The sequence below is a fragment of the Dermochelys coriacea genome, chromosome 18 (assembly GCF_009764565.3).
Source record: "Dermochelys coriacea isolate rDerCor1 chromosome 18, rDerCor1.pri.v4, whole genome shotgun sequence".
Taxonomy (NCBI): Eukaryota; Metazoa; Chordata; order Testudines; family Dermochelyidae; genus Dermochelys; species Dermochelys coriacea.
In genome coordinates, this window is record NC_050085.1 from 6,474,652 (window position 1) to 6,497,836 (window position 23,185).

At 48.9% G+C, this 23,185-nt stretch overlaps 1 protein-coding gene across 2 annotated transcripts in view; it reads right to left on the minus strand.

Moving 5' to 3' along the window:
* ATP13A2 (ATPase cation transporting 13A2) overlaps positions 1-23,185 on the minus strand; it is a 77,408-nt gene that overhangs the window by 25,861 nt on the left and 28,362 nt on the right. For both annotated transcript variants that reach the window (XM_038376684.2, XM_038376685.2), the window contains exons 3-16: positions 20,971-21,138; positions 20,446-20,504; positions 18,895-19,006; positions 18,697-18,776; positions 11,679-11,756; positions 9,942-10,011; positions 8,574-8,708; positions 7,390-7,456; positions 4,452-4,583; positions 3,204-3,371; positions 1,777-1,887; positions 1,627-1,673; positions 420-608; positions 120-326 (exon numbers count right to left, since the gene is read on the minus strand). In XM_038376684.2, the coding sequence (XP_038232612.1) occupies positions 120-326; positions 420-608; positions 1,627-1,673; positions 1,777-1,887; positions 3,204-3,371; positions 4,452-4,583; positions 7,390-7,456; positions 8,574-8,708; positions 9,942-10,011; positions 11,679-11,756; positions 18,697-18,776; positions 18,895-19,006; positions 20,446-20,504; positions 20,971-21,138 (1,623 nt within the window). The remainder of the gene's footprint in view (positions 1-119; positions 327-419; positions 609-1,626; positions 1,674-1,776; positions 1,888-3,203; positions 3,372-4,451; positions 4,584-7,389; positions 7,457-8,573; positions 8,709-9,941; positions 10,012-11,678; positions 11,757-18,696; positions 18,777-18,894; positions 19,007-20,445; positions 20,505-20,970; positions 21,139-23,185) is intronic.

A 23,185-nucleotide genomic window follows, 5' to 3' on the forward strand; every position in this document is an offset into this window, starting at 1 on the left:
CAAACCACCCAAAGACGCAAGCCAATACACACTCCCCTGAAAGCTTCCAAACTTCCCCCTGCATTCCCAAAATCAGTCCAAAGCCTTTTAGCTCACACCCTGACTCCTCTCCCTCTTACCCAGCCGGTGGATTCTACCATCTTGAGGTCCATGGGGTCTCCTATGGGGTGATCCCTCAGCAGAGACACACCGTGGCAGGTGGCCAGCGAGTACAGCAAGGGGCCATCAGCCAAGCAGCGGGGCTCATGGGTGATGGGCAGGAAGCAGTTATTCTCCACAGGAACAACGCCCCAGACATCCAGGCCTTCCTCTGTGAGGGTCCCTGTCTGCAGCAAGGGGGAGAAGACAATTTGATCAGACCACAAGCTGGCAGGCTGCCAAGCCAGCTGCAGCCATGGTGCACGAGCCCGGGGACTCACCTTATCAAAGCAGACCAGGTGGATTTTCCCGCAGAGGTTGATCCGGGGAGGGCTGATGCAGAAGATGCTGTGTTTCTTCAGCCTGTTCTGGGCATAGATTGTGCCCACGGTCATCGCAGCAGGGAGGGCCGGGGGCACGATGACTGTGATGATATCCAGCGCATGGATGATTATTTGCCGGAGAGGAACCTGTCCATGTGCGACAGCCAGGAATGGGGGTGGAGGTGGGGGAGGAGAGAGAGAACACGAGAGCTCAGCTTAAATTGGGTCTAGGATCTTCAGGAATGGGGGCTCTGCAGGACACACTAGCCCACAGTGCAGCACCCAGATCCGCGGGTCATCTGAGCAGCAATGGGAGCAGATGGACCATGGAGCACAAACACCCACAACACCCTGCACGGGTGTATTTAATAAAGCTAAACCAGCTCTTCACCAGCAGCCTTCACCTGGGTTTGAGAGCACCTGGGATTTCCCAGATCTTTCTTTATCAGAGACACACACAAGCTTGCCATGCCCCTGACAACTCCAGACAGAGCAGAAAGGAAAAACAACTTAGAATGTGATACAGGTTTTCAGAAGCCACAGCTCCCTTTTTGGGGAGCATGATTTGCCCCGGCATTTTCGCAAGCATATGGATTGCTCGTGCAATGAGATCACAGAATATCAGGGTTGGAAGGGATCTCAGGAGGTCATCTAGTCCAACTCCCTGCTCAAAGCAGGACTAACATCAGCTAAAACATTCCAGCCAGGGCTTTGTCAAGCCCCCTAATGATGATCAAATACCTGATGATTTGCACCTAGGCATTTCTGCAGGTCTCCCGCCTGCGGTCTCTAAATTTAACATCTTGCCTCTGCTTCCTTCCTCAATAAAGACAAGCTGTGTCTGCCATTAGCCCCACAGGGCCCAGGAAAGTTGAACTGGGGGGTTTATTCTATGTCAGCCAACTCATCTGCAGGCCGTTTGTTACTAGGAGGGATGAGAGAGCCAGAAGGAACCCAGATCAGATCCTGGGTGGAGTCTGCAGAGCTGGCCGTTAGAGAAAACTGGAGGCAGAGCAATGCCTAGGGTTTCTCCCATGCCAGCGTCTGTAACAGAGCCAAACTCGTCTGGACCATTCCTGATCGAAGCCCTGGATCCAAATCAAAGGAGGGGCGCAGAAGGGAGAGGGCTGAGAGGAGAGAGATTTCCCCATCACTGGCAACTTACCTGGTTTTTAATCAAAATCACAGTGCTGTATGTGGTTCCGATAAGAGCTGCAAGAGAGAGAAGGGATGGCTGTAAAGTGGATTCATCAGTTAATAAGACACTCAGCACCAGACGACTGCTGCTTGCAAGGCCGCTCGCTTTCAGACGTACCCAGAACTGCAAGGAAGAGGACAAACTTCACTGCATCCCTGTAGAATCTGAAGCTCAAAGGCTTGGGGTAGAGGATAGAGCTGATCAGGTCCCCTTTGGCTGTACAGAACCCTGCGGGAGACAGAAGGCAAGGAAAAGAGATGCTTACGGGACTTGGAATCTCGCATTGTGAATTGTGGCCATTAAAAGCCATAGAACTTTGGAAGAACTGAAGCCGCCGCCCTGTGATTCCCTTTGACATAACAGCTCATCTGTTGCAATTCCTGCGATTCCCTCTGACATAACAGCTCATCTCAGAGCAGAGAGGCTCTTGCAACACAGCTGAAACACTGAATTCAAAAGCAGGGTTTCTGTCCACACCCATCCATACGATCAGCTCAGAGCTCCTGACTGTAGAGATGTAGCATCTCTCAACCCTTGCTCATGAGCCTGGCTGCAACAACACTGATAGGCCGTAACCACAGTTCTTCTGCTGTGTGAAGGGGATCCCCTAAGCGCCTATGCACATGGGTGCATCCGCCCAGGTTAGCTGGTTTTTCACTTGCCCTGAAAGACAGGAGGAGAGAAGATTTTCCTTCCCCTTTCTGCAGAGCTCAGTGTTCTCCGGCTGCACTCGCTCTGGGGGGCAGGGAATCCCCAGCAGCACGGGTGGGAATCTGAATCTCCAAGGCTGTAGGCGCTGGCCAGTGAAACACATTGTGAAAATGCTGCCCGGTTGGCGCTCTGAGCCATGAGAGAGCAGGGTCAGCATCCACGTTACACTCCACACACTCTCCCTGCAGTGCAGGAGGGTCCCAAGGAGGGCATGGCAGAGAACGCTAGGGGGTAACAGGCTAACTACAGAGAACAAGGAGTAGCCAGCAGCGTAGGAACGTTACAGGTTCCAGCAGGAGAATGGCTCTGCCATGGTGCCAGGCTAGCCAATGGGACAATACACTTTAATTTGGCTTCTAAGAACATTCTGTTCAATGGACCAGGGCTAAACCAAACAGTGAAGTCGCTAGTACAGGTGTATCTGGACGGAAGGAGAATTCTTATCTGGCCAGGATAAAACAGAACCAGCCCCATGTGTCATATCCAGGGAGGAATGCTACTTGAACATAAGAACAGCCATATTGGGTTAGACCAACAGTCCATCTACCCCGTATCCTGTCTTCCGACAGTGGCCAAGGCCAGGTGCCCCAGAGGGAATGAACAGAACAGGGAATCATCAAGGGATCCATCCCCCGTCATCCACTCCTAACTTCTGGCAAACAGAGGTTAGAGACACCATCCCTGCCCATCTTGGCTAATTGCCATTAAATGGACCTAACCTCCAAGAACTTATCTAGTTCTTTTTTTAACCCTGTTGTAGTCTTGGCCTTGGGCACGGTACAGATGGGAACTAAGGACCGGGGGGCTCTGGGTTTGCTCCCCGATGCAGCTACCTGTGCGTGTCACCACAGCCAGGACCTCCTTGCCCACGTAGGTTTTGGCTTGGAGAACCTGAGTCCCGCAGAACAACGTGTGCCGTTTGTGCTCCTCGGGGGAATAGATCATGTTGGCAGCTTGGGGTCCACTGGGTAAAGGCGTCTTCATCACTGGGACACTCTCCCCTACAGGAGAAAATCAGCCAGAGAGTGAGGTTATGGACAGACAGATTTGTACAAACATGCCTTCATATTCAGCCAGTGTTTGAGTTCTCGCCACGCAGGAGTGGGGTTGGGGGAGAAAAAGGGCAGGTGGGGAATCCTTCAGGATCCACCATCAATGCTCTTAGTTTCCCCAACACACCCTTCAAAAGCCCCCTTGCTGGACGGATCCACCCTTCCAACCACAGAGGGCTGCGTGTTCTGATCTGGGCCCCATTCCTGGAGTATCCGAGCAGCTCACAATCTTTTACAAGTAGATTTATCCTCCCAGTGCCCCTGTGTGGCAGGGCAGGGCTATCATCCTCATTGCACAGACCAGGAACTGAGACACTGATGTTTAGGTTCCGAAAGATGCCGACATGTGCATAGAGGCATCTTCAAGAACACCTGGGTGTCAAACACGCATTGAAATCAAGCACTGAAATCAGTGGGAGCTGGGCACAAACTAGGCGCCTATCTGCATCTTTGTGTGCCTAAATACCTGTAAAATTCTGGCCTTAATGGACTTGCTCAAGGTCACCCAGGAAGTCCACAATTGATCACAGATCTCCCCAATCCCAGACTATTGCCCTAACCCCGGGACCAAGTCTCCTTGTGGAGCCAGTCCCTGCCATTCCAATGGATGGCCAGAAGGGGTCACTGAAGAACTTCCCCCTCTCATCCCAAAAGAGGCTTAGGGTACGTCTACACTGCACTCAGAGGTGTGAGCGTAGCCCGTGTAGACTTGCGTGAACTAGCTTTGATCTAGCTGGCTCCAATAGGAATAGCAGCGAAGCCTTGGCAGCGTGGGGTGGACAAGCCTGCCCAGGCCCCGGGTATACAATCGAGTGACTAGCTTGCCCTTCTGCGGCTTCACTGCTATGAGTGGAGCTGTGGCGCTCACAGCCCGTCCTGCCGGCATCAGGGAACACAGGGTCAGGCAGACAGCTGAGCTCCGATTCCTTGGGTGCACTGCTAATGGCAGGAGGGGGACAGCCAGGTCCGGGTAAGCAGAGATCTCTGCATCCCACCACCTACCTCTCTCGCGCTCCCGCCCCTGCTCACCTGTCAGCATGCTCTCGTTGACCATGCACTCGCCGGTTAGCAGTGCAGCGTCGCAAGGGACGACGAACCCATCGGAGGGGAGACTGATGCAGTCGCCCGGCACCAGGTCCAGAGAGCTCACCGCCGTCTCCTCTGCAAAGGCAGGCAAGCCACAGCGCACTCAGACTCCTTCCACTGCAACAAGCAGGCACGTGGTGCTTGGTACCGGCAGATCTCGCAGCGGCTTCCAAAGGTGTTAAATAGCACTGCCCCCGGTTTACAGAGCGGGGACCCAGAAGCCTAGGGAAGGGGCTCCCCCCAGATCACGCAGCAGGTCAGCAGCGGAGCAGGGACCAGAACCCAGGGCCTTGGACTGGGACCAAGGAAACGCAACATGCCACGTATCACGAGCAACTATCACCGCAGCAACAATACACTTTGGGTGTATGTGGGTGGGTGTGTCCTGTACCTTCCTCCTCAGCTCATTGCGGGACAGCATGGCAATACCACTCCTGGCATACACCAAGGGGATAAGCCCTCCTAGATTCGGTCCTCCAACTCTTCCCTACGGTGCTTTAAAGCAGTGAATCTCAACTTTTCCAGCGTACTGTACCCCTTGCAGGAGGCTGATTTGTATTGCGTACCCCCAAGTTTCACCTCACTTAAAAACAACTTGCTGACAAAATCAGACATAATACTGAACAATTGCGGACTCTCTCATTTTTACCATATAATTATAAAATAAATCAACCGGAATATAAATACTGTATATATACAGCAGTATAAACAAGTCACTGTCCGTAGGAAATTTTAGTCTATATTGACTTTGCTAATGTTTTTCATGTAGCCTGTTGTAAAACTAGGCAAATATCTAGACGAGTTCACGTACCCCCTGGAAGACCTCTGCGTACCCCTAGGTTGAAAGCCACTGCCTTAAAGCCATGGATCAGCCTCCATTTAAATCATTAATGCATTAAAGTCCAAATCCCCACTAAAGAACTTGCGCAGATCGCTCTGCCTTGGATCAAGGCTGAAATTGGAGCTAACTGGTTCATAATCACCACTTTAAAGGCTTAAAAGGATGTGCTGTGGTGCATTTAATATCTGTGCTCTGAGCGGCTGCTCAATTATTTTATATCATGTTAGCATTGCATTGATAGGCACACACAGCAGGAGATGCCATCCCACGGTGGGTAGATAGCGAAACTAAATCCCCGCCAGCCAGCGTGAGAGAGAGAACCTTCCAAAGATTAGATACAAAAAGACAAGTCAGCAGGGGCTGGCGGGAATCGGTTCTTTAAGTCTCATGTCATTTTTAACCTTTTAACTTTAATCTTGTGATCACAGGGTACGAGACCCCAGGCAAACAGCTGCTTAGTAAAAGGAAAAAAAAAAGAATCCAGCCTTTTATCTGCTAAGAAAATTTAATTTGAACTAATAAGGCGGCTTACTGGAGTTCAATGGAGAGGCAGTCGTCAAAAATTCTGCCTAACGGAGCATGATTAAGCTGCTCAACTGGGCTGGTTTTCAAGAGAACTCGTATGCAACATTTCTTAAACAGCAGGTACGTTTTTCATGTTAGAAAGGGGCAGAGCAACGACCTGCCTAGGTTCCAAGTTTAGATGTTGTGTTAGAGGTTTTACAAAGCCTGGTGCAGCCTGCCTTAGTGGCTAGAGCGCTGCACTTGGACTCAGGAGACCTGGCTTCTATTCCTGGCTTTGTCTCTAGCTTGCTAGGTGACCTTGGGCAACTCACTGCACTGCCCCATCCTCAGTTTCCCCATCTGTAAAACAGGAATCAGGATCCTGGCCTCCTTTGTAAAGGACTTTGAGATCTATTGATGGAAAAGCGCTCGATACTACATAATAATAACCAACAGCACCTAGCTTGCTAGAATGAAAAGCATTTCAAAAGCTGGATTTTCCTTTCACTAGTTATATGGTGTTACTTTCTGCCATTTGCTTCCTTTTGGGCAATGAAGATAAACTCATATGTTCTCCTTCTCCTTGCCAAGGGCGTTTCCATGTGCACTACAGACATACAAGCCCTGATCCTGCAGACCTGTGCATGGCTTTCCTCACATGAATGGAGCCTCCTTAAACGTTCACAACCTTGGGGCCACTGGAAGGAAAAGTTAAAATCCCAAATGCTGTTTTCATTGGAATGCTGAAGCTCTATAATCAAAGTGCTTTACAAAATACCACCATCCCCATTTTACAGATGGGGAAACTGAGGCACAAGCCCAGCAGGTGAGTGGCAGAGCAGGGAATAGAGCCCCGGTCTCCTGAGTCCCAGTCCTGTACTCTAGCCACCAGATCACACTGCCTTCATAATCACAGGGGAGCAAATTGTGTGTTCTATCCGATTTAAATCTAACAGAGTCCTTACACCTAACACTTTTTCAGAATGCCTTAACCCTCACCAAGCCTGGCAGTTTATACGCGAGATTTCACTATGTCAATAGCTCAGGGGGAGTGCAAGGCCTGACGGGGGGAAGTTCACAGCTGTGCAGCCAGCACAAGGCTGGTGCACCACTTGAATCCTATTTGAAAGGCTTCAGGGAGACTGGAGTGGCACATGGACCTTGTGCATGGGTGAATTTCATCTTAGGAGCAAGGATCTTAATACTTCAACCATCCCCACTGAAGTTACTGGAAGTGCTCATAGGACCAAGCATACATACATTTCCAGGATCAGGGCCTAAGAGTGTAGCCAGCAGCCTTTTTGTTTTGCAACAGGTGAAGCATCCGGTCCAGGCTACCCTCACCCCCTCGCCATCTCAACTGACCCGGCTGCTCAGAGCAAGGACAATGGCATGACAGGCACGGCGTGATCTTCCCCTTGTAGCTCTGCCAACAAAGGCCCGTTTACCTCAGCGCTGATGGTGCAGAAGCACGTGGCATCTGCCTGCCTTTCATACGGCAGTGGAGAATTACAACCTACTGCTGCTGCTGCTCACCTCCAGCGGCTCGGTGCACTCTCACGCTGATGGCCATCTTCACCATGTTCCGCAGCGTTATGCTTTGCTGCAAGGAATCAAACAGAACTATCCGCTAGCAGGGCAGGGAGGGCTTTACACCCGCACTTCACGGGGACTAGTCCAGAATGGAAAGGCACTACGTGACGGCAGCGGGAACCATCTCCCACCCCCCCGATTCATAGACGTTAAGGCCAGGAGGGACAATCTAGTCCTCCACAGGCCCTGTGATGCCTGCATCAAGCCCATAACTTCTGGTTGCACTAGAGCGAATCTTTCAGTGCTGATTTCCAGACTTCACTGCTGGAGAATCCACCAGATCTGGCTCTGTTCTGTACCATCTTCGTCTTGTTTCTTCATCTCTCCTCTTCCTTCTTCGACCCCCTCCCCCATCCCCTTTCCCTTTTATGCAATAAAGGCATCTCCGCTATAGAGCGGCGATGCACTGCGCCCAGGAGGATACAAACCCCAGAAGCACCCTTGGGTTGTTAGGGCTGGTTATTTCCAGGCAGTGCCACAGGGACAAGAGCCAGGGGATGCAATAGGCCACCACATGCTTTAAATGCACTTGTGCTATGACTGAAAACGTGAGAGCTCGATTTGGCTGTGTGCTGATAATTGCTGCTCCATCCCACCCCTCGCCAGTCTTCATGGCTAGGAAAAGGCTATTGGAAAAAGGTTTGCAACTGTACAAGGAATGCAAACAAACCACCCCCTTGCAAGCAGCGCACATGTGGCAGAATGCCAGCCTGCAGGAAGAATGGAGACAAAATGGAAGGAATACTTCTCAAGAGCTCTTAGTCCCACATAAAATAAAATTGGCCCCAAGCCAGTAATTTTTTTTAGCCACGGTGGTCAGGGACACAACCCTATGCTCTGGGTGTCCCTGGCCTTTGATTGCCAGAAGCTGGGAGTGGATGACAGGGGATGGATCACTCGATTGTCTGTCCTGTTCATTCCCTCTGAAGCACCTGGCATTGTTTCGCTGTCGGAAGACAGGATACCGGGCTAGATGGACCATTGAGGTCTGACCCAGTCTGGCCACTCTTCTGTTCCATAGGTGCAGAGTGGGAGTCGCTCAGCATCCCCGGAGTAACCCTGCAATTCAGAGCGGACAGCAGAACGCAGCCATTTGTCCCTCCCCTCCCAAGAGGCCGGACACCCACCTTTCTGGTCTCATAGAGAGACAGCCCTATAGATACTGCAGAGATGATGAATATGCAGGCTGCGTAGTAGTGGTAATTGTCACAGAGCCACAAAATGATGCTGAAAACCTGGAAGACGTAGAAGGGATTCAACACCTGGAAAGAGAGAAAAAGCAGGGGGCCTTTAGGGCAATCAGTGTGCAAAGAAACTCTCAGACTCAGCACGTGGCAGCTGGTTGAAAGACAGGGAGATTAGGGTGCTACCGGCAGCGCTGGGAAAGCTGGTGGACAGAGCAACATCACGGCCCTTGGTTCTTCACCCGCTGGTGCAGAGCACAGGGCTCCACATCCTGAGGAGCGCAAGCAATCTCCCGCAGCCTCCTGATGGGCGTGCCCCGTCTGAGCTAGGAGATGTTACGCTCGCTTGTCCGCGGCAGATACCGCAGCCTGCCTGCCATTAACCATAACCTGCTGTGGCCTGGCTTCCCCGCCTCTCACGTCTCACCCACGCCCAGCAAGTCTGGCCAACCGGCATCTGCTAAAGCGGTCGTCGTCCTGAGTCAATATCCCCACCCCTTCAGAGTTCAGAAAGGGACTTCCCCAGTCCTCCAAGAAAACAGCGAAGACCTGACCTGGCAATGCATTACAAACTGAGAGAGGCGGTGCGAGGGGAGAGGAACCACCACGCAGTTCACCCCATCCACACCAGCCCAGCCCCTGAGTGGAGATACGGGAAGAGCAACAGGTGTTTTTCAAAGGTCTTTTCTGAAAATCCACATTACGGGTCACTGTATTAGAGTCGGGGCAGGTGCTGAGCTGGGTTCGCAGACAGTGAAACGCAAACCACAGAACATCTGTTGGTCGGCCTGCTCCTGGAGGAACCATGGACCAAGGGAGATCTTGCCAGGGCTCCAGACTGGGTCATATCAACGTGCCCAACACTGGAAAAACCTCCGATTGTGGCGGAAGGACATAGGAAGAAGACTGCATTACAGTAGCACCTAGAGGCCCCAACTGAGATCAGGACTCCATTGTGTAGGTGCTGGATAAAACGCACAGCAAGGAAGTTTGTAAGCGCTTTGGGGCAGGGACTAACTACACAAGACAGACACAGGAAGCAACTAGCCCAAGGTCAACCCATAGATCAGTGGCAGAGCTGGGAATAAAACGAAGGACTTGCAACATCTAGTCCAGAGCCCTAGCCACTAGGCCCCTGCACTAGCACATATTTAGCAGGGTTTTTCCCTAACAAGGGGCCGCACAGAGGGCCCCATCTTGTCCCTCTAGACCTGGCTGACAAGGAGTCTTTCTGCCAGGTCTGAGTAGGGGAAAGCTGCTCTTTCCCTTCTGCAAAAGGCAACAGCCATGTTACACAGTGTAGCTTTGTACCTCATCCACCAACAGCTGGAGGTAGGATTTGACCGGCACATCAATCAGGTTTGGCCCATAGACCTTTCTCCTGTGCAGAACAGAACAGAAGCCAGAGGTTTTAGGTGAAGACTCGGAATTTCAAACGTTCCTGTTAAGCGAGCTACACGTTGCCCAGATCTCACCCCCGGCTCGCAGTACAAATTTAAAGCGGAGCACAGGGTAGTCAGCCTACTGCCGTTAGGGAAGTCTCTACGCCAGCTAGCTGTGCACACAGATCCTGCCTGATGTTTACTATAACCCCGGCCCCCCATCCCCTCCTACTGTTGTTAAATACATGAGTGCATCTAGTTGGTTATTAAGTCATAAGTTCTTTGGGCGTGAGAAGAGAATCTGACCTCTCTGGGGAGCACCCAGCACAATGGGGCCCTGAGCCATCATAATACATAGCGCCAGGAAATAAGTCAGGCAGCTGTTAAGATGGATGCCAATTGGTGGCTGGGCAAAGGGGCACACAGAGTGGTCACTAGCCGTTTGACCTCTGGGGGGGTCCACTTTCAGGGTAGATTAGGATACAAGTGAAATTAACACCGTGATCCTCACATAATAGCTAGGAAATTCTTATTTACATCACCCAAGTTATTGCACAATTTAAAAAAAACAAAACAAACCCTGATGTTAAAGCTGAACGAACATTTTAGACGTCTACCCGCCCTGCTCCGGACACACATCTGTATCTACAGCCAGTCATCAAGGCCTGTACTCTGCAGTCATAAACAGCCTCATCCCCTAATTTGTTATAACCGCCATGCTCCCCACCCAAGCTTTGTTGCTGCTCGTTAACAACAGGTAGCGAGGTGGCAGGTAGCGCGTTCTTTGGGGAAAGAAGAGTGGCTTTTCTATTGACAGCTGAAGTGGCTGGGCACATTTGGGGCGGGGGGGGGGGGGGGCGTACAAGTAACAATAAAGCTGCTAATCAGAGCTGGATCCTGCGCTCATTTAAGTCAACGAGAAAGCCCCCATTACCATTAATGGTGCAGGATCAGGGTCTACCTGAGACAGTGTCCACAATGCTGGGAGAGCAGGAGATACACTCAGAACGGCGCCGCCTTGCCAGAAAACCACTGCACAGAGTCCACCTGCTAGTTCTCGCATGTGCCATCAGTCACCCAAAAGCTGATCTGCGGGGCAAGTGGCTGCGCCAGGCAGTGATCTCTTCAGTCACACAAGCTCATAGGTCATGCCTGGTTTGCTACTGGAGGGAAAGCCTCTGAAGCTAGCGCTGGTGATTCAGAAGGTGGTGGACAGAGGATAGAATCAGGCCCCAGCAGGGCATTTGGGGACATCGTCCTGTTGGAGGTGAAATCTTTCGGAGAAGACCTGAGAGGGGGCCGTGAACACTTGTCCATGGGACTTTGCATAAACCTGGGCCCTTGTGTGACCATATTCAGATTTCCCTTGCACTACACTGACACCCGCATGGGCTTTCCAAGCCGATCAGCCAGGTTCCAAATTCACGTGCTTTGCATTTGACTTTAGGAAGGCCAAAGCAAGCCAGAACGCACAAGGCACAGACTGTTGGCATGGAGGGATTAAAATCCTGCAGTGATCTGAGACAGCTCTGCTCCCCGTCCCACAGGTTAACTACACACCAAGGTTTTTACGCTTCCTTGCCAAAATCCGCTTTGCCACTCCTAAAACAGCCCGACCTGCAGCCAGACCCATCCCCAATCATTAACAAAGCCATAGTGTACTTACCTGGTGCTGTGGTCTTGGTGGTTGAGGCCTGACCGGGAGAGATGGATGTCTGCACAAGTCCAGCCATCATCTAAGACACTGACAAATACATGCATCAAAAAGAAGACACCTGGATTTACACACGTCCAATAATAGCCAAATCCAGGTGAGGGTACACAGATAGAAGTGAAGGCGACCAGCACTCAGGGGCACATGGTATTATCTCAAATATCCTGCATAATGAGGGGTAGGGCTCATTTTAAAAGAAAGAGCCCACCACATAAACCTGTCCCTTAGTTTTATTAACCATTCAAACAATACTAAGCTGATGCCATCACATACCAATCAGTTATGCAGAGATGGCTGTCACTGTTTGCCTCCTACAATGAAATCTACAGTATTACACAAACTGGAGAGAGTCCAGAGGAGAGCAACAAAACTGATCGGAAGGTTTAGAAAACCCGCCGTCTGAGGGAAGTCTAAAAACCTGGGCAGGTTTAGCTTTGGGAAAAGATGACTGATGGGGGACCTGAGAACAGTCTTCAAATATGTCCAGGGCTGTTACAAAGAAGATGGTGACCAATTGTTCTTCGTGTCCACTGAAATCAGGACAAAAAGCAATGGGCTTAATCTGCAGCCAAGGAAACTTAGGTTAGAAAGTGGGGAAAACTTTTCAGCTCTAAGGGTAGTTAAGCTCTTGAAGAGGCTTTCAAGGGAGGCTGCAGAATCCCCATCAAGGGAACTTTTAAAGAACAGGTTAGACGAACACTTGTCAGGGATGATCTAAGTATATTGGTCCTGGTTTGAGGGGTGGGGCTGGACTAGATAGCGGCTCGGGGTTCTTTTCAGTCCTACATTTCTATGTTATAGACCTATGCAGCACACGTACGTGCCAGGATTCTTACCGAATTTCAACATTTGTCTGTACCAGCAGATCTCAACAATACAATAACTGAAATAATGCATTTTTAAATCAATTGGTCTGACAGAGCAGATGGACAGGTAAATATAGCTGAATTACAGCTATAAATGCTGAACGCCAACACAAGTGCATCATTAAGGTTACAAGGTCAAGCCGTAAGAAATCAGGACATTGTTCACCGGTGGGAGTAGAAAGCTCACACTCCGGCCTAAGGCAGCTCTGGCAACATTAATTCTGGCACTGTGCACTTGCAGCATATTTTTAATACTACGTATTTGTAGAGAGGAAAACATTAATTCAACACAGGAAAAAGGAGTTTTAAAAAAGGCCACCCAAACCAACACTACAGATGTGCCATGTAACCAAACGAAAAGGTCTTCTGAAGAATCATTACCCTGCAGAAGTTGCGAACCCCCAACTCAACCTTTGTGTTGCATTAACGGCAGCTTTTTGCATTTCATCTCCGAAGTGGTGGGTGTGGCTTTGTTTTTTAAACAGATATCGGAGGATTACTACCAGAATTTCCAAGCTGTTGAATCAAGAGGCATATGCTCAGCTAGATGCACAAAGATGCATCTTTCTTAGTGTGCATCTACTGATTAAAAGGAACAGTCTACCTTGCATGCTCCATGGACAGTTTCAAATGGCTGCAACTGTGCTAAATTGCAGACAGTCCTCCGTCCCTGTCTCCAAACCAAGCAAGGACACTAACCCAAAAAGAACTATGGCCATGCCATGTTCCAAATATTTTTGAAGTTCTGATCACTAAAGTTTGACTTTTGACCAAATTTAGAACTTTTTTCTGAAACATTCACCTTTGGGGCTGATATTTTCCATGCTCAGATTCTGCTTGAAGATATTTATATGTTTTGCACAAAGGAGTTCAGAATCACTACCCCATTTTACATATGGGGAAACTGAAGCACAAATAAATGATTTGCCCAAGGTCGCCCAGCAGGCCAGTGGCAGAGGAAGGAATAGAATCATAGAATCATAGACTATCAGGGTTGGAAGGGACCTCAGGAGATCATCTAGTCCAACCCCCTGCTCAAAGCAGGACCAATCCCCAATTTTTGCCCCAGATCCCTAAATGGCCCCCTCAAGGATTGAACTCACAACCCTGGGTTTAGCAAACCAATGCTCAAACCGCCATGTTGAACATAACATATTCACTCAACACGTTCAAACCAGTGGGTCTTTACTGTGTGTGCGATAAGCACAACTAAACTAGCTTCACTCGAAATACAAATATTTGTGACAAACAAAATTTGACAAAAATCAGTATTTCTAAATATTGTTACTAAACCTAATCACCATGGATTTGTGGCTAAAAGAAGGAACTCTGAAACAAAAGGCAAGTTCTTCTGGTACTCCAACTGTGGCCGAAATAAATGAGAAAAATATTGTGACACTTCAAAATGAGGATGAACAATCGCAGTCTTTTGTTGCCACAAAATCTCTTGGTACTAGTGAGTTATCCAAGGTGAAAGAATTTCCACCAAAGTATATAAAAAAAACAAGAAGCAGCAAAGAACCCAGGACACTCCTTGGTCACAGTCTAGTGATCTCTCTGCTGGGCTATGCTACCTTTCGCTGGACTTTTTTCCATTCTTAACTACAGAAGGTGCAATCAAGAACCTATAACAATAAAACCTAACTACAATCACAATCGATGACACTGAGACTATTACAGTAAGAAAATAAACCAGAACCAGCATTCACACAGAAACACAGCTAACAGGCCTGCTTGGCTGCTCACAAAAATCTGTCTGGCAAAACTAAATGGTTTAATTTTTCTCTGATCATTTTAGCCAGATTAAGAAATTTATTCTTTTAAAAGCACCCCTTGGCTCAGGATTTTCATCTCATCGTCAGGAGGTATCACGAGAAACCTCAAATCACAAGGGCGAAGGGGTGATGGGTGTGTCGTCACAACCGATTTGTGGGCACAACAGCCTCTATACAAGCCCTACCCATGTGAGCTTGGGAAAAATGTATTCTGAAAGTTCACACCATGAAAAGTTCCAATAGGGGATCAGTCAGAAAGCCTCCCAGGAGAGGTGGAGCAATGTGCTTTTCTGTGCCCAGATCCAGAGCTCTCACCCCCGGCCTCAGGAGTAACACCAGAGACTTATTTCACAGTCCGATGGCTTCAAAATGTCATGGTTTGGACTTCAAACAAACCAAAGTACAGCTTAAAGATTTTTAAGGCCGTAAGGAACTATTCGATCAGCTAGTCTGACCTCCGGCATAGCACAGGCTCGCCGAGTTTTTTGGTGTCACTGTCGAGATCAGAACTCCACTTTGAGTTAAATATACATGACACAAAAGGGGGAAAAAAAGCTTTGAGTCAACAAGAATTATCCTTCCACGTGTATTTCCTCTCCACACTCCAGCTGGGAGCCTCAACATTTCAGATGGCAGCCTGAATGCTCTACAGATTTGCAGGCTAGTTCTAGGGGCTGGCCCAGGATGAATCCCTGTCCTCCAGATCAGGGTTTCCTGTTACATAAGCACACAGCATTGCAGAGCTGCATGCAAGAAGCTGCTTCATTGTGCTGGCTTATTAAATCACTTTCTTTCTGCTTAGGCATGGTTCTGGTAGGGTTGGCTTATTCTTAGGCTTGGCTTCACCTATGCAGTAGCATAACCATTTTAGACCTCAATCCAGGATCAGGACCCCATGGAAACAGATAGGAGGGAAAATACCATCATTTCTTCTCCAGGGAGATTACAATCTAGAGTCAAGGTGATTTCATGCAATCGCCATTAGACAAAACCAAATCATCCCTCTCCTCCAAACCTTCTGCCACTAAATAGATGGACCTAGGTAAGGGCAGTGGCACCCACAAGACATTTGCTAAGGGTGATCTACACTAGGAAAAGCGATCTTCTGTTATTAGGAGTTGCCAGCCTCCTTCGTCTTACAACTGGACTTGGGTACCATCTGGCTGCCAGGGCAGGCACGCGGGGTGGGGTGCACTAGCCACCTCTAGGTCTCTGGGACACTTTCTGCAATGGACAGTGAAGAAAACTTGATCCTAATGGTACTTGCTGCTAAACCGTTTTCCACCTTGGTACATGGGACCTGCTCTTAACGCCCATTGTCAACAACAGGTTATTTGCCCAGTGCAAGCCATGCTTAAGGCATCACCAAACCAGGTGAGGAGATGGCGCAGATGCTCAATATGGGGTATGAACGCAAGTCATTTTAGCCCCATCCAAAAGCACACAAACTGATGTGATCTCACCTCACACATGGCACTGAATCTGCTCCCGTTAGCTGGCTTAGTTGGATGGAGACACAACAGTATCTGAACCAGGTTTCCTCAAGCTGGGTCAAAACAGAGTTTGAATCCAGTCCGGCCAACTGGGTTCTCAGCCCAGGGTAGATGGGGGAAAGAGAGGCACCTCCAACTGGTTCATCTTTGTAAATTATGAACATGTGGCTGTGACAAGGAGGGTCCAGGCACCCCCAGGAGAGAACAGGACCCCCCCAGCCCCGTCAAATAAGCAGTTAAATCAACAGGGTTATTGTGCCCTACAAATGTGTTGAATAAGAGAACTGTGCTCAGAAACTTCAACTCCATCTCACAGCAGAGAGGTGAGCGGATCAGACAGCGAGTGGCACCACCCAAGCCAGGTGTTTACACGAAACCAGCTTCAGGTAACCATCCATTGCTCAGCCCAGGTAAAGACAACGGTGGACCATTAAAGTTAATGGAAAACCACTGAGACAACAGAGACAAGGTGGGTGGGTAAATATCTTGGTTGAACCAACTTTCATTGGTAAGAGACACAAGCTTTCCTCTCTTTTACCAACAGAAGCTAGTCCAATCAAAGATATTAACCCACCCACCTTGTCTCTCTAACATCCCAGGACCACAACAACACTGCATACATTGAGACACCTGGGAATTTCCCCCACAACTGAAAAACCATGAGTCACCATGGGCGGTGGGGAGGGGGGGAGAAGAACCCTTTTTAAAGCAGGTTTGTGTCTGTGCTTTGGTATCCTGAAGTTATCTATGAAACACTGGAAACCCCCTAAAGCTAGGGGGTACACTGGGAAATCATTCAAAAGCAACAGGTAACTTGTATTAGGCCTGGTCTACACGAAAATAAGGTCAGTTTACCTATGGCTGTCAGAGGTGTGAAAAATCCACCCCCCTGAGTGGTGTTGTTAAGCTGACCTAAAGTCGCCTTATGGACACTACTAGGTCGAAGGAAGAATTCTTCCATTGACCTAGCAACTGCTTCTCAGGGAGGTGGATTAACCACAGCGATGGGATGGATTAGTGTCCACACTGACGCACTACAGCAGTGCAGCTGGGCCACCACAGAGTTTTAAGAGTAGACAAGCCCTGAGAAAAGGAATTTTCTCTGATGTGAAAGTGTAAAGCCTGAGGCTGTGTCTTTGTGTTTATTTACTGTGTCACTTGTATGGGTTGGGTCTCTCGCACAATTTCATCTCTGAATCGGTGGCTTTTCTATTCAATAAACCTTTTGTTTATTTTCACCCCACGCAGGTCTCTGGTGGGCAAACCACACGGATGTGGGACCCAAAGTCAGCTGGTGTCTGGGGGGCTGGTTTCACACCTTTAAGGGTGACGTACCAGAGGGGAAAGTCAGCATCTGGTGGTTAAGAACTCAGGGAGGGCAGATTTGGGGAGACTCAGGAAGGGAAGGGCTGCTGGTGTTACCCTGCAAAGGCCGGTGGACGCCAGGGTGAGACCTTGTGCTTGTGGGCCAGCTACTGGCATCCGGGCTCTGAACCAAAGTTGCACAGCATAAAAGCCCCTGAAGTTACAGGGCAGGCGGTGACAGAACCCATGACTGGTCCGGGCGATCACTAAAACGTCACAATGGAGGACAGTTTCTAGAGCAGGCAGCTCTCTGATTCGCCCAGCCAAGAGACAGGGAGGACGGGCTTGTGGTGAAGCATGTGCCAATCAGAAGATCTAGGTTCAATTCTTGGCTCTGGTCCCAGGCAAGTCACTTAGTCACTGTGCTCAGCTTCCCAGCTCCCGTTTGCGTATCCCACTCTACCCTCCGGTATCTGCCTGTCTATTTGGGCTCTGATTCAGGAGAACACTTTAGGCATGTGCTTAGATCAGCGGTGGGCAACCTGCAGTCCATATGCAGCCCATCAGGGTAATCTGATTGTGGGCCGCGAGACATTTTGCTGATGTTGACCATCGGAGGCTCAGCCCCCCGCAGCTCCCAGTGGCCGCGGTTCTCAGTTCCTGGCCAATGGGAGCTGTGGCTTGTACGTTCCTGCAGCTCCCATTAGCCTGGAACGGCGAACCATGGCCAAGCCTCCAATGGTCAACATCAGCAAAATGTCTGGTGGCCTGCAATCAGATTAGTCTTGGTTGCTCACCACTGGCTTAGATGCTGTCCTGACTGGAGATGTTTTCCAGAATCAGGGCTTCAGCCTGTAAGTTCCTTGCGGGTGGGGCAGGTCAGTCTTCATTGCAGAGCTAACTTGGGCTTTTTATTCAGTTGTTGCCCCCAACCTCTCTCCCATCCACAAACAAAACCCTCTCAGCCGAGTATGGTGGTGCTTTCGTCCCAGGCTAGCTGGCCTGGCTGGTAGTGCGAGTTAGAAATCAAAAGCCACTTCCATGTGGGCAGGTAACCTGCTCGCTTTGCACTGACAACGTTGGCTACATCCCTCAAGCGCTGACAGTTCTCCAGTGCCTTCCCACCATTTCCCGGGTGCCCACAAGGACAGACAAGTTCTCCCAATTCATTGGGAAAGGATTGTAGAGAGGCTCAGCTCACTACAGCTAAAAGCACCATGGCCACAATGTGCCCCCAGTCAAACGTGCATGAGCGTAACACCTGTGAGGACGGGCAGGGCTTTGCCATCTGGCTCCTCACACCCAAGCGAGGCCAACCCAGGGTACTCATCTGAGTTAACTCCGCAGTGAAGACAGACCTGGGGTGTCTCTACAGCACCAGCACAATGGGCCCCGATCTCTGCTGGGGTCTCCAGATACTACTATTGTGCAAATACAGTTACCGAGGGTCACAGGCAAGAAGAGTGCAGAAGAACATTCAGTAGAGCATGGAAGGGAAAAATTCTTCCAGCTGAGAGGATGGCTGCCATACCTGACCTTGCAGTACGCCTGCCATCTTTCAATCCAGATGTAGCGTGACCCTTCAAAGAGATAATAGCGCACGACGTTTTTCTAAACACAGAGAGAAACACGTGACGGAGAGTGCCCAGCACAGCTCAGCCCCCTCTAGGAGTGGGTTCTGATGGCCCCAAGGGCAAGACCCAACAGGAAGCAGAAGGGAGGACATTACCTCCTCCTTCCTTTGAAGCCGGACGGTGTCTCTGCTGTCGTCTTCGTCCAACACTCCAATGGCAACACTGGTTCTCCCATCGTCGGCTCTGGCCCCAGGATGATGCTCGAGGCTTCTCGGGAAGAAGAGCGCAATGTCAAAAAGCCCTGCTCTCGAATAAAGGCCCCATCTCTAGGTGCTACTCTGAGCACAGAGCTTCAGTATGCAAGGGCTTTGGGAACCCTAGCGAATTCCAAGAGCCTTTCGAATTGCAACTACATTCAAGCCCATCTTGCAGTGCCTCTTATACCAGCGATGCACGCCGGCAGTCCGTGGGATGGGGAGTTAATCTGGCTCTGACTCCATTAAGAAATAAACAGTTGAACAATTGTAATCTAAAAGAAAACTAAGGTCTTTTCCGGTTATCCATGATCTATAGCTGGGGTAGGCAACCTATGGCCTGCGTGCCGAAGGCGGCATATGAACTGATTTTCAGTGGCATTCACATTGCTCGGGTCCTGGCCACCGGTCTGGGGGCTCTGCATTTTAATTTAAATTTTAAATGGACCTTCTTAAACATTTTAAAAACCTTACTTACTTTACATACAATAGTTTAGTTCTATATTATAGACTTATAGAAAGAGACCTTCTAAAAACGTTAAAATGTATCACTGACACGCGAAACCTTAAATTAGAATGAATAAATGAAGACTCGGCACACTGCTTCTGAAAGGTTGCCGACTCCTGGTCTATAGGGTTTCCCAGAGCAATTCCTGCACAGGTGAGACCTCGCTAGCTGTTATAAAGTGCTCTGGGGATGCAGAACGCTATGCAGGTGTTAAGTGGAACCATCAACTTAATCACACTTCTGTCTGAAAGGGTTTTTTTTGTTTTGTTTTGTTTTTTAAAACCTACCATTGTTATTTATTACTCCCAAGCTCACTAGAAGTGAAAGATCAGAGGGGGGAAAAACACTATTTTACCAGTTTGTTTGCACAAAGTATTACCCATTTCTTTTGTTTGTTTGGGTCTTTCACACAGCAACAAGGGAGAGAGAAGGAAAAAAAGCAGGAAAATGTGATTGTAAAACAACACTTTCAGATGGATTCAGGGGCTGCTCTAATATCTGAAACTATTTTTGTACAGCGCCTTGCACAATGGAGTTCTGGTCCGTGACTGGGTGCTTGCTAGGACAATAAAATAAAACAATCCAATTTTTCAGAGCTGATTGGCTTTCAAAGAGATGGTGACTTCATTACTCCAATACCTGTGGAGTCCAAATCAATTGTATATTCTGTGGATTTAATTGCGTTTCAGTGGAATGGTGGGTTTGTTCATACCCCAAACGCAAATCAGCACTCTGGGTGCGTGAAATGGAACAAAAGCCGCATAGCTGCAAGGGATTCAGTTTTGCACACCTCCATTCACGTCCATTTCGTTGTGTTTCAGTCCACAGTGGAACACACAGCAAGCCCCTAAGGGATCACTCGCTCTCTTGGCAAAATCACAATGGGATCATTTGAGCACTGACCCAAACACTCAGGAAGGAGTGAATCCAAAAGTCACGCTTACCTGCCCTCGCCGAGCTGTTCAGTTTGCACCTGGGTAACGAAGCACTGCCCAAACCGGTCCTGGAACATACAATTTCAAAACAAGTGCTTGAGGAAGGCTGGCCCCGGGTTTAGGGTGCTTGCAGGGGAACAATAAGTCCAGGGCTCAAGTCATTGCTCTGCCACATAATCTCTGTGTGACCTTGGGCAAGTCACTCAGTCGCTCTGTGCCTCAGTTTCCCCCCTAACTTTTCATGCTGTGGGAGCTCTGCTTCTACGCTTTGCACAGTCTCTGGTTACTGGCTGATAACATGTTTCACAGTGGCACCTGCAGCTCCCACAGAGATCAGTACCCTACCACACTAGGCCCTAGATGAGAGCTTCTGCCCTGAAGAATTTATAAACTGAATTAGGCAAGGCAGAGGGTGGGAGTAAAAGCACCAAATTACAGATGGTCATGCAGGGAGTCTGTGGCAGAGCCAGGAATTGAACCCTGGTCTCCCCACTCCCAGTCCAGTGTCTTCCCTCCCTCTCCACAGTAACTCACTGTGACTATGATCCAGTCGGCTTGCCGCAGCCGACACGGCCTGCACTTTGCTCGGACCTCCAGGCTTGGTTTCCAGCGAAAGACGATCAACAGGATTCCTGCCGTCAGCACGGAGAACACGTAGCAAAGGATTATCCGCCATGTTCTGCTTTGGTAACCTCTAACCTCCTGGGAAGAGAGCACAGGCCGGAGAGTTCAGAGGTCAGTCCAGACCAAGTCACTGCTATCCAGGGTAGAGAGCAAGAGGCGCTGGCAGCAACGGGCAGCGGCCGACATTAGAACCTGCCAGTCCAGGCGCGTCTGACTCTAAGATTCCACTGGGTTCCAAGAGTCACCTAAAGGAGTAGCTAATGGGTCCCGCCAGCCATGCCAAGTCCACACAACGGCCTCATTTGACATGGGTAACACTGATCCCCGGGTCTTGTTGCTTAGAGTTTATGGGGAAAAAACTCACATCCAATGTACTCTCAATTCTAGCGATTTACCCTACGATGGGGGATTTGCACAGGTTCCAAGGCCAGAAGGACCATTCTGATCCTCTAACCCAGTGGCTCTCAACCCGTGGCCCAATCAGCACACAGCTGTGGCCCATATGACATCCTTAGGGCCATACAGGTAGTATTGGATGTGGCCCACAATGGTAAATAGGTTGAGAACCACTGTTCTGGCCTGACCTTCAGTGCAACCCAGGCCAGAGAACTTCAACCAGTAATTCCTGCATCAGCCCCATAACCAGCTGATCTAGAGCAGATCTTTTAGCAAGAGTCCACTTTTCATTTAAAGATTCAAAGTGATGGAGATCCACCATCAAATCTTCCTTCCTACCTTTTGCTCCAATTATATACCTATAGGAGAGAGGTCAATTGCTCTAGCAATCACAGGGTAAAGATGAGAGACACTAGGCCAGTAGACTTTAAAATAGAAATATATTAATTATTATATGATTGTCTACCCCCATAGCATGTAGAAACCCCAGTCACGGACCAGAACCCCACTATGCTAGGCACTGCACCAACACAGAGCAAACAGACTGCCCCTACTCCAAAGGGCTGACAGTTTAAGTAGAAGACAAGAGATAAAGGAAATGCAGTGGATCTAATTTACCTAGATTTCAGTAAGGCATTTGATACCGTGCCACATGGGGAATTATTAGTTAAATTGGAGAAGATGGGGATCAATATGAACATCAAAAGGTGGATAAGGAATTAGTTAAAGGGGAGACTGCAACGGGTCCTACTGAAAGGCGAACTGTCAGGTTGGAGGGAGGTTACCAGTGGAGTTCCTCAGGGATCGGTTTTGGGACCAATCTTTTTATTACTGACCTTGGCACAAAAAGTGGGAGTGTGCTAATAAAGTTTGCAGATGATACAAAGCTGGGAGGTATTGCCAATTCGGAGAAGGATCGGGATATTATACAGGAGGATCTGGATGACCTTGTAAACTGGAGTGATAGTAATAGGATGAAATTTAATAGTGAGAAGTGTAAGGTTATGCATTTAGGGATTAATAACAAGAATTTTAGTTATAAGTTGGGGACGCATCAATTAGAAGTAACGAAAGAGGAGAAGGACCTTGGAGTATTGGTTGATCATAGGATGACTATGAGCTGCCAATGTGATATGGCTGTGAAAAAAGCTAATGCGGTTTTGGGATGCATCAGGAGAGGCATTTCCAGTAGGGATAAGGAGGTTTTAGTACCGTTATACAAGGCACTGGTGAGACCTCACCTAGAATACTGTGTGCAGTTCTGGTCTCCCATGTTTAAAAAGGATGAATTCAAACTGGAGCAGGTACAGAGAAGGGCTACTAGGATGATCCGAGGAATGGAAAACTGGTCTTATGAAAGGAGACTTAAGGAGCTTGGCTTGTTTAGCCTAACTAAAAGAAGGTTGAGGGGAGATATGATTGCTCTCTATAAATATATCAGAGGGATAAATACAGGAGAGGGAGAGGAATTATTTCAGCTCAGCACCAATGTGGACACAAGAACAAATGGGTATAAACTGGCCACCAGGAAGTTTAGACTTGAAATCAGACGAAGGTTTTTAACCATCAGAGGAGTGAAGTTTTGGAATAGCCTTCCAAGGGAAGCAGTGGGGGCAAAAGATCTATCTGGCTTTAAGATTCTACTCGATAAGTTTATGGAGGAGATGGTATGATGGGATAATGGGATTTTGGTAAGTAATTGATCTTTAAATATTCAGGGTAAATAGGC